Below are 12,226 nucleotides of genomic sequence, written 5' to 3'. Positions count from 1 at the left end.
CAAGAGTTCAGAATGGCAATCTGAATCAGCATACAGGGTGTTGCAAGTTAATTCAACCTGTGTAGGCAATCCGCAAGCACTATAAATAGTATGGTGCAATGCTTTTAGATTTATTTTGTATCATAAATATTATACCTAATCGCATCAAGTAATTGCTTCTAATTTAATATGATGGAGAGTTTAATATTATTAGCTGTTATTGATTTCCTGCGCCGTGCACCTGTGGTTGTGGGCAGAATCTAAAGATAAACCCAATGTGTCACCTTCTTTAGCCATATTCCTAGAAATGTAATATTCGATATTCTTGTGCTATCTAAAGTAGAAGTATAGAATTTATTCGGTACACTTACCATTTTTAATAATGGTTTTGCATAGATAGTTTACACTGAGGTTAGCTGAATACCAACTTTCTGGGAATTCAGTTTGCAATTCAGAAAATGCAATTAAGCAATTCTTTTTTATTTATTAGGTTAATTTATTATTTCCAAAAGAGACATGTTAATTAATTAAAAGTAATTTGGGACTCGACTGGGTTAGGCTAGGTTTAACTCTGCAGTACGGTCTTAAATCTTCTACTATCGCTACCTATCGCTGTAAAACTGATAGGATCTGTCTATAATCTGACAGCGGATTAGCCAATCACGATCGCAAGAACTGACAGCTATTTCCAAATTTAAAGAGGCAGGTACTTAAGGGGAAAGCATTTTGTGGTTTATAAAATGAGAGAATTAGGTATATTTTCTTAAATATCTCACTGTAATTTGAGTCCCAGCTGGGTTTAACCCTGTGTCATACAGTGAGTGTGCGGTTACCTCTTGTTGACAGCAAACAGACATAGACGTGGATGTGATAGCATCAGTGAGGTCACTCTAGATTAAGAAAAACATACCGATTGAATGATAGCTTTCCTTCATTCATTTTTATTCAAGCTAGAGTAACCCAACAGGGAAATCTTAGATCAAGAATATACTCACAAAATGGTGTGTCACATACAAAAAGAAAGTAAAAATATGTCAGCATTTTGTGTGCATGTTCAACGTAATGATAACCAGTGTACTTACCAATGAATAAGGTCACAAATCCTGTAACCAAACTAATTCAAAGTAACAGCTCAGTAGAAAAAGTGGGATGTTTTTTGTTAAGACGTTTCTTTTACACTGATGCTCCATTTAGTTCGTATATTGTTAATCTAAGAGGGCAACAGGCGGCAGAGACGCTGTAGCAATGTAGAGTGACAGAGAGTCCCCAAGACGCGCGGCGGTATGTAGCCGCCTCAATGCGGAAGTATGGGGAATGGTGTATATAAAGCATTGAGTATGAATGGTCTGGAGACGAAATAGGCAGACGTTCCCCTCTGGCGGGGTGGTAGGCCAGAAAGGCCCACCGATTTATAAAAACTAGTTGCAGTCTCAATTTTCACTAGACTCAATCTAGTTGGCAAAGCGTTCGTTTCATAGAAAATGATTTGTTTACATACTAAAATGACAGCTTCAATTCATAGAATATCCGGATTCCGGATTTGATCACAGATTTGGTCATGGTCTATTGTTATTAGCTGTTTCCTAGCAACCAATGTCAAAAAATGCAATAGTGATGTACCGGTATGTAGATATGTATTAATCGACAAAAAAGGTCATAGTTGGGAAGCGTCCGTAGTCGAATTGGCTTCAGTAATTGTAACTGATCACTGAGGTTAAGCAACAACTGACACGGTTAGCCATTGGTAGGTACAGCACGAGATACCGATTTCAAATGGTTCTTTTCTGGACGCTTCCGTGCTTCGGACGGGACGTTAAGCCGTGGGTCCCGGTTGCTGCTTCGGCAGCAGTCGTTTAGCCTAGTCAGAGGCCGCCCGAAGGGGCGGCTTGAAAGCATCTGACCGTCGGGTTGCCCACTTACTCGACAACTTCAGTGCATTGTACTCATTCAAAAACGGCGATACGGCTCGCGACCTATCACGTGAGTATAAATGTACAGAGAAAAGCGGGTGACTTCGTTTATTAATCATTCCTAATCAAATTTAACTATACCTAATTAATTCGAAATTAGTATTTTTAACCCATGTTCTCGAATTCATCGATAACACTTATCGATAATTGTTACATCCATTGGCAAGAAAAATGAAGACACTGTGTTCATTATTAAATGTCACTTCACGTAACCCTTATTGCTGGGAATTAAAACTCATAATGATATGTCCCATGAGACATAATCATGGTAAACGGTAAAATTTCCCCCCGCAAAAATTGGCAGACTTTTTTGTATCAAGATAGATCGCTATGACGCTTCCCGAGGGTACACCCGAGTCCGCGATGTTCTATGGTATAAAGAGTAGCCAAGAAGGTATACTGACGTGGACAGCGAGCTTCTGGACTAATTCAGAGGCAAAAATTATCCATTTAGGTATTGCTGGTATAGCCACATTCTAAACCTTTAGGTAAACTTTGAGTATATCATTGAGTAAAGGACGAAAACCAGTGTTTTTTTTTAGCCATGATTTATTAAGGGTTGAATAACAAGCTCGCATTGGTGATTTTCGAATTACTCTACTTTCTACATGTAGAATCTCTGTAAGTATAAGATTTTCCTCTCCCTGTAGCTGCCTATCTTTAGCCTATTGACTGGTAGTTTGTAAATAGTAAAATTCCCATCCAGTAACATACCACATAGCGTCCGGCGGTTCCACCTTGGCTCTCTGCCAGCCGTCACCACTATGGGGCTACTTTACCTTACGATAAACGAATCATCACTTACCACGACTCTATTCCCTTATATCAAAAGTAAGGATGGCATGATGGTTCACATCCGATAGTTTTTTTTCAGGCTAGAGTAATTCTCCTGAACTTGAGCTGTTTGTTATTCTCGTACATATCCTGTATTCTAAGCGATCTCCGGATCAGACGATTTGATACGGCCACTTTGTATTTGGTGTACTGGGCTAGGGAAATTGGTCATGTTCCGTAGATTGAACTGTAGGTTCTTATTATGGATAAAAGAAGTCTACATTTCACATAGTAATATTGCTCTAGCCATAGATCTTATGTTGCATTTGTACCTACTAAAACTATTGTGATGCCACTTCCTCTGCCTATCTATGTTGTAATTTCTAACTATCTACTTACCAATCTATAAATATTTTAAATAGGTACTATTTCTTATTTTGGCTCCGATAAACACAGGGCACGCTAATGGCAATTTCACTGGCGTATCATCATCACACGGATTTGTTATCATGTTGCCAAATTTATCTTCAGCACCTGTCTTCTGTCTATCCCTAAACGAAATAATTTACAGTTTAGTTTCTAGTTTAAATGTAAACAAAGCATCGTTCCTTGCTTCCTTGCTGGTGTCTGTAACTACTAAAACAGTAAAATAATATTTTGGTGTTGCTTTATACCTAGCCGATTTTATTTCAAAATAGATCTTTACATCCTGGGGTTTTTTGTGCTTACCTACATACTATTCTTAGGTCCTAAATTATACTAGACTCCTAATACATAAATCAGTTTTTTAACATGAAATTTAAGTTTCCATTGCACGAGGTGACACAATAGGTAAGTGCACATTTTTGAAGTAGCTAATTGTCCAATAAATTTTGTAATTATACTCGTAAGACCAAACGGATACAGACCATTCGTACAACTTTAATTTAAAATTCAAACCATCCTACAAATTATGCGCGCAAGATCACGCTGGCGTTTAGATAATTTATCTAATAAACATAATTTGTGAAGGCGATATCTCTAATAAGCGTGACTTTGGTAGATTTGGCCAGTTTCCCATTTTCACCACTTGCCCGGTATTCGTTACCAGTGACAGTTTGCAGTAATAAAGAAATTTTATTGTCTCGCGGCTCTATAGTGTATCTTTTCAGTTAACCTCATTCATAACTTAAATGACAACTAGTGAGACTTAAAATAAACAAGTTCTTAGATATAGCAGGGTAGCCATGTCTTGTCTACTATTTAGTCCATTGTTATTATATACTTATTATTATAAATTCTTTTCTTATTGCACAACAAATTTACGCGACCATAGGCGAACTTGAACAATTTCTTAATCATTTCCGGGTTCATGACTTTATAAAGTTTATAGATGTAATGTAGAGTAGGTAGCTACCTACATATTTCAGAGTAATATCTACCTACTTATTTATCTACATAATCAAGTCCGAAGCTCGCGCATATTTCAGAGCCTTACCTTCAATATTTCTCCATTCTCATTCTCATAGAGATTGCTCGCAAAGCTAGCTGTGTCGGAGCGAGGTAAGATATTACTTCTTATTCGCTGTTATGCTACACTGAAGAACGGTTATGGAGAACAATTTTGTGTCTAATATCGCGTTATTGCAGTATTCCAGACATATTCTCCGTTATTATGATGTCGGTAGAGTCGGTACCTATTAGCTAGGTAAGTTTTTACGTTCATAATAGTGTTCATACCACTTCATACCTTGTATTGTGTAACAGTAAACTATACTTCTGTTAAAACAGAATGTTATAAATAAAAATCTACGTTTTTAAACACAATATCTAATATGATGTAGCTATAGGTACCGACCGGCCCTAAGTTCAAAATTTATTTTTGTTTTTGGGGAGAACCTGACATTAGCATATTTTCTTCATAAATGTTGTTCTTAGATCCGAGACCACTTTATATCCTACTTTACGGTGTACATTATTAGAACATTTTTAATAATTGTTACCCAGGGTGTGGAAGCCGCTTATTACGCCGGGACTTACCCCGAGGCGGAGTTTGGTGTCTGAGGGCGCTAATAGCCCGAAGGACTATATGAAGGGGTTCTCCCAAAGTAAACACTGTGCTTTTCCATACCTACATAGGTATGCAAAGAAATTAAAAATTAAAATGAACAAAAACAAACTATTTTCAGGCCATTCTCACAAACTTGCTTTCAGAACATTAGTGATGGCAAAGTACCTACATAATATAGATATTTCCTCACCATCACATACGGCCATATATACCAACTGACAAACGAATCAAAGGCATGTAGGTATATCCAAAGAGTAATTATAGACACTGATTAAATTGGCTTACCACTTACCATTATTGCCATTTGCATTTTTTCCGTCAAGGTTATCCGCGACATCAGTAGAGGCCATTTCAGTTATTGAACACAGTGACAAACATCCAAAAGACTTCCACAAATATTATAGAAAACATAACAAAAGTTTCACTGTGTACAGGCACTTTTATTTTAAACACACTTATTCATCCTTAACGCTTAGTAAATTTACAAAACAGAACACTCATTATTAGTTCAAAAGAGGCGATAAATCATGGGTTATTTTTATAAATAAAATAAAAGTTTTTCACTCTGGCCGTTGAAAATCGGAACTATTTACGTTTACGTTACGTTTCCCGCCCAAACACTTGAAACAGATTGGCTTGGCGCTACTCCGGCGTCGTGTTTAAGCGGATACATGCGACAAACTGATCTATTTTGGACCATTTTCAATTTCAAATGCATTTGGGCGGAAAATTTTGTTTATATACAGACAGTAGCGAGTTGGTAATTGAAAATATTTGAAGTAAACTTCATTAGTTTTCTCGACATTTACGATCGTTCGTTCTGCTAATATTTTATCTAAGATCAGCGCTGGCGGTGGATTTGAAGTGGCTTCTAGCTCAATCTAGTTACGAATATGCTTCTCAAAACAAGGATGAGGAGATTTGAATACCGTGACATGCAAGTACCTACAGTCTGGGGCATGAAAGCCTGACCTATCTCTGGTAGCATCGGCACAAAGCATCGGCATCGTTTGGTTACCCTGAAACCGTTCAGGTTTCTCTACCACTGTATGTAGGTATTTAAATTGTGTCTATATTTGCAAACTGCAACCTATCATCGGAACATAATACAGTTTTCGGTTGCCGCTGGGATTCGAACGCGCATCTCTGGCGAGAGAAGCTGGTGCTTACCCGACTGAGCTACCACCGCTCCTTACCTACTTACTTACCTATACTTACACATTAGGTATGTGTATTTAGTCCAGTCAATTAAATGACTCAAAATTAGGTGTAGAGTGCGTGAGCAGGTAACTAAGCGATTCCTTCAGAAACTTGTTCAGGGGGCTTAGGTTGTTAACATACCAAAAGTCCTGACTCCTAGGTGATGAGCGGGGGGGAGGAGGGGGGGATAAAGGTACGAATTTTTGGTTTTTAGCTTATATCTCGAAAACGGTGCATCGGAGAGAAATATTTTCAAGTAATGAAATAAAGTTCTTAAAATTATCTAAAACTTTTATATCATATGTTTTTTTCTAATTCCTGACCGTTTTCGAGCTATTACCCTCGGAAAAATTTGAAATTTACAAGAAAAATTGATTCATGTCAAAACATTCATAAACATTGCATCATATTGTCTAAACCTATTGATAAATGAAAAAAATGAATAGAAAAGAAGTTGTACATTTTTAAATTCCATTTTAGAATACAGGGTGTTGCAAAAAGGGTATACTAAGCCGAAACCTACATGTGCAGCATGGTATATCTAAGCCTGAAACTGAAATCAGAATTTGAAAATTCGCGAAAAAAAAAATTCATTTTCCATAGAAACTTTGTTGGTCACGTGACTTTTTACTATGGGAAATTTTTTTTTTTTCGCGAATTTCCAAATTCTATTTTCAGATTCGGGCTTAGATATACCATGCTGCACATGTAGGTTTCGGCTTAGTATACCAATTTTGCAACACCCTGTATATATACATATTGTAAGGTTCACTGTGAAAGTATCCTAAATTGGCTATTATTTCACAACATTAATTCATATTTTAATGAGGCGTTTGTTAAAAAAAAAAAAAAGTTCCTTTTTGGAGAAATAGATGGCGTTGTCTGGGGTTGTACCAACGTTCAAACCCTCAGAACACACTCAGATCACAATATGTTATTCTGTGAGGCTAACGAAATGTGAAAGTGACGTAGGTAGGTAGAATTGTTGTATTATTTTCTCTATGATGTCGATGTCACTGTTGCTTCAGCGTTCAGTGCGATTGTGCGTACAGCCGTTCTTTTCAAGTTTTCTCAGTTTCCTTGTGTTTCTCCTGTATTTATTGAGTTGTAGTTGAGCTATCTGCTCCTCCTCCCTTTATACTGTAGAGTTAGTGCACTTGAGATAGTGACTCTTTTGAGATAGTGACTCTTGTGAGATAGTGACTCTTGTGATAGTGACTGCTATACTGTAATAATGCCTAAGGACTATGGATCATGGTCCCTTCCCGGGATCTTATTTAGGATCATACAATAAATAAAAATAGAAAATCAGTTCTCGCACGCAGCACCCGTTCAAACGGCGCGCATAGAGAAAAGAACACTACGTGACGGCGCGGGTAGAACTATTCACAGAATACTTAGCACTATCCCAAGCCACATGCAGTCTGAGCCTCGGAAGGATGGCTCGCGCTACCACCCGACATTTAATCACAACTAGTGAGTTCTTATTCTGAGTTTAGTACTCTTTGCTCTCTATGTAATTTTTGACAGTTGGTACACTGCGTTTTCACGCCATCTATCGGCTTACCCAAAAGCTCAACTGACAGCTGTCAAGGAAAACGGCTCATTGATTCTATTATGTTACGAGGAATAGTGGCAACACCGCTCTTGAGGGAGACTGACATTTGATTGACAGAAGGGTAGAGATGTCAGGCGAGATGTCAGAAAAAGGAGGCAATTGGGTTTTTGGGATGAAAAATGGTGGTTCGAGGTGTGAATTATAAAAATGTAATTTATTGCTAAAACTATGAATAATGCTGAAAGTCATGGAAATAAACCTATATCGTGTACGTTTGGTGGTTTTACTATAGATCAGAAGCGGTGAGTAACCTTCTCCCATAAATTTTGTTGTGATTCTTGTTGTCGGCATTTGGCCGAGATGAATGATAATATCAAAATATTGTGTTTTTCATCAGTAGATGACACGCGTATAGTAGTAATGTTATGTTATTATGTCGTGTAATACTAAGGAAATGTTCGGAATAGTCATATTACTCATATTTATCATTTTCGTAAGATTTTTATTGCGATATGCTAGCGACATCTATAAAATAAATATAGGAAACTATCCAGATTCAATTGACATCTGACATTGACACTGACAGTTTGATCATCTGACAGTGTTGACATTACAGGGAGCGTTCAAAAACGATGCCTTGATTACTTTAAAATATTAGCATTATTATTCTGAGTAAAGTACTATTGGGTTTTACGAATTATTAGTTTCTGGCAGTTTCTGCAAAGATTTCCCGATGTTACGCTTACTACCTATCGTGTGGTAGATATTATTTATAAATACTAGATAGCCTAATATGATAAACGTGAGTCATTGTTATTGACTATAAGTCTTAAATTAAATTCTCATAAATGATGATTATTTATGAAAATGTTCTATGTTAACATTAGGTGTAACAAGGGTATGATTATACCGTTGGGCTCATTAAACTTACTACCGAAAATTACTATGGGTCATTACCTATATAATCATTTTATTTTAGTTGCCAAAGATACCAAATATATTAAGTATTGAAGACTGCTAAATTAGGATTATCTATTTAATATCCACCTTATCTGTCATCATGTATATTATAATTAATGTACCCTGAAGGTTATACATAATAATATCTGTGTATAAAATTATAATAAGTATACCTACTAATATAAATTTATTCCTTTTTGTTTGAGTTGGAGACAAGACGAGAAAACTGGACCACCCAAGATATATGGGATGCAGCAGATTCAGTTGAAGATGGACAAAGATGAGGCTGCGGTACGGCTGTGCCTGGGGTGCGGCTGGGGCTGTGCCTGCGGCTGCGGTGGTGCGGCTGGGGTTGCCAGCGTCTACATCTCCGGGTGCAGGCCTGGAGTTGGAGCCGTGGTGACAGCGGCTGTCAGGGCTGTCAACATCAATATCAACCGGACCAAGGCTGGAGGAACAGTGGAGGAGATGGCTATCAGTGGTGTCAGTACCCAGACTGAAGACACCAGACCATACCATACCAGACTGAGGCGGGAGTCTGAACTTCGGTTCGCATGCTCAATGGCCGACGGGCGGCAGTGGCGACGCTGTCATCAACAGGACTGGAGCTACATCTACAGTTGCATGATCACCATGATTATTATAAGGAGCACCGAACTGGGTGTTATTTACATATTATTTAGTTAGTTTTGATCAGGTGCATAAAGTTACTCGTAATGTAGGTTAATAAAGGTATGAGGTACCTATGTTATGGTTATAAGGAAAGGGAAAATTAATTTGAAACCTGGATGAATTCCATTGCATTGGTATTGTTACTTAATTAATTGTTACTTAATTTTGAATGGTGGTTGCACAGTTATCTTGCAATGTTTTATTTATACTTAATTGCTTTTTGATATAGTGATTTTGGAGGTTTTACAGTCGCTTCAAGTTCGATGATGGAATGTTCATTTGAGGAAGTCTTGATGGTTTTGATTGCATTGGCTGTGAGTCACAGAAGGGGATTAATTTGTTGGTCGGGCTTTGTATATTCCAATTAAATATTAATTATTCTAATGTAAAAAGGGAATCTTGCGCATAATAATTGCGTAACTAATTTTGATATGGAATTGGAGTAAAGTCACAATAGGTATAAAAGTACCTAAGTGCTTTGTTCTCTTTTGTGGTGTACCTATATTAAACCGAAACGATAATTATATTCTTAGAGTCCTCCTCTTAAAATATGTCATGTGATATGGTGTCATGGGTGCTATAATTCATTTTGTGATTGAATGATTCTTTGTTTCATAAATGTACTCAGTTTTACAAGGGCATCATTTGATTTTGATTCATTATCTAAAATATTTGATATACCTACCTACTTCAGCTAATGACATTTACTTGAAAGGAACATTGTTGTTGTTTTCAGTATTGGTGGGGAATAAGGTGGTAAAGAAGGAAATAAAGTGACCTGGCAGGGACTGATGTCCGGCTGGGCGAGACTCTTTGGTTTTCCATCCGTTCTCGACCACGTTGAAGGGTTCATGTACCTTCTGTAGACCTTTAGTATGTCTACCCACTCACATAGAGGTTATTGTTGAGTGGGCCTGTTGATTCCATGAAGATGGGGTAGGTGGAAGCGAATCTTGTATCCAGCATCTGTGTAGTAGGTACCTATCAGTCAGCTGTTATCGACAGACTTGAATGACGCTATGTCCTAACAAGTATTCAGTAGGTACCTACATATATTTACTTGAGTTTAAAATTCCTAAGCCATTATTGAGTCTGTTCGCAATGATTTCAAATGAAGCTACAATACGTAATACTGTATGCCTTTTGTCATTGCCTTGCGATTCTGGGACTGTGTGTCATAAATACTTATATGTTGCATTTCAAGTGTTATAGTTGGATCTAATAATTTTATTTTATTAATAATATATTAAGGATTCCAGCCAAATTAAGGTACTTATAGGTATTAGGTATATAATTTAGTATGGTTGGTATAGTAGATGAAATGATGATGATGACTCTACTTTTTCTAATGGGTAAAGTATGGATCATGACTGTGCGCTAATAGCATTGCATAATTAATTATTGGATCTATTTCACCCATACCTATAGTTTATCTAGTAGGTAAAATCTTATGGACTAATGTTATGATTTTCCAAAGATAGTTAGTTGGGGGCCACTACAACTTGTGGCAGTCTATGAGGGTTTGCAAAGTTCTACTTATAAGAAGTTACGTAATATTCAATTGTTGTAGACTTGGCATATAGTGACTTAGACGGTACCTATCTAGTATTGCTGTTATAGGTGGTTAAAGGTGGCTTACATTGAAGTGACGACCGGATATTGAGAGATGGATTAGTTTCTGTTGCCTAGGGAATTTTGAACTTATATTGCCATGTGGTCATTGGCGAATGGCGGTTGCTACAACAGTACTCGTGTGTTTTGCGAAGTTTCCACAGTTCAATATTGTGACCTGCGGATATTACTGGATGCGCTTAATGTGGATATGAATATCATGAGGTAACTATGTGAACATTTGTGAGTGTGAGCGTCTGGAATTTTACACGGAGATGGAGTTGAGGAAAAGATGGATGTATCTATTTACTACATGTTGTAGTTAATGTATATTCGAACTGTTGCGTAGGAGAGTGGAGTTTTCAACTTATTAAAGTACTCTTTATCCAGGGAAGTTAGACCGGCTTCGAATTAAAAACATGAGTAATTACCTACTTATTAAATTTTATGACTTGGATATATAATAATATGTCAGATATGTTTTGCCCGTCGTTGGTTTCTGCTGTGATTATTATTATTGTATACCTACTAAATATTCTCTAGAACATGATCATTCTATGGAATAGTACAATCAGTCGAATTTGTCTTAAATTGTCGTTTTTATCTATTTGTTTGAACAAAGTTGACCTTTAAGGACAAATGAGACTAGATTATTTTGTCATGATCATACAAGGATGAATGGATTGATGGACTACTATGCTGAATATCGTCATACATGGATGGCAGCTCGAGGGGATGGGTTATCTAGATATGGAAGCTTGTAGTATTAAAATTTTGTGATTATAAATATTCAACTTAAATGGGATTTACATTGATTAGCAGTTAAGTACTTATGTTAAAATTAAAAGTTATGGATAAAGTTGGAGCGGTATCGAAAAGTCAAAACAAGGTATCTGAAGGACTAGGGTACCTAGTTATTTAATATTTATTTTAAATGGGATTTACATTGGTTAACAGTTATGTTAAATCAAAAGTTTTGGATAAATCTGGAGCAACTTTTGTTTGAATAAAAATATAGGGCAACTTGTTACTTTCCCTTAATAGATTTGGATAAGTACCTAAGCTTAATTCTCTCTGCGCTCTCAAATGCTCGTGAAATGATAACTTCATTCAGCAAGGGATTTCAGGGATTACATTGTATTGTATAGGTACTTACCTAGTTCCATCTTCGGCAATTTGCAATTACCTACTTATATGTAATTATAATAGTTTTGGGATTTAATGGTATCTTTTCAGTTAATAGCAGATTGCATCTGATATATTTTATGTTCATGATAATAGGTAATAATTAATTTGAAAAAGCTTATTATAAAATTGATGATTACTTAGAGGACGTTAATGCATGGCTGTGATAAGTACTTGGCTCTGCTCATATTATAATAATTATTATTAAGCTTATAAGTATTGTATAAGTACCAACTAGTTTTAAGTTTTTTTTTGAAAAGATGGCTC

The 12,226-nt window shown here is 36.6% G+C and overlaps 1 protein-coding gene across 1 annotated transcript; it reads left to right on the top strand.

The window, feature by feature from the left end:
• Positions 1 to 7,559: 7,559 nt before the first annotated feature.
• LOC125490982 lies at positions 7,560 to 9,315 on the top strand. The gene is made up of 2 exons (XM_048631671.1): positions 7,560 to 7,833; positions 8,698 to 9,315. Exons 1-2 carry the CDS (start codon positions 7,760 to 7,762, stop codon positions 9,176 to 9,178), a joined length of 555 nt encoding a protein of 184 aa, XP_048487628.1. The 5' UTR covers positions 7,560 to 7,759; the 3' UTR covers positions 9,179 to 9,315.
• Positions 9,316 to 12,226: the final 2,911 nt, after the last annotated feature.

This window comes from Plutella xylostella, chromosome 29 (assembly GCF_932276165.1).
Source record: "Plutella xylostella chromosome 29, ilPluXylo3.1, whole genome shotgun sequence".
In the NCBI taxonomy this organism is placed as follows: Eukaryota; Metazoa; Arthropoda; class Insecta; order Lepidoptera; family Plutellidae; genus Plutella; species Plutella xylostella.
The sequence above is the reverse complement of the archived record's forward strand: the minus strand, read 5'-3'. Positions and strand labels throughout refer to the sequence as shown.

What these genes read in the sequence shown, in the direction of transcription:
- LOC125490982 (XM_048631671.1), top strand. Translation starts at nt 7,760, where the DNA reads ATGAATAATGCTGAAAGTCATGGAAATAAACCTATATCGTGTACGTTT. An exon ending in TTTACTATAGATCAGAAGCG is followed by an intron (nt 7,834 to 8,697) that starts GTGAGTAACCTT and finishes TTTTTGTTTGAG; the next exon opens with TTGGAGACAAGACGAGAAAA.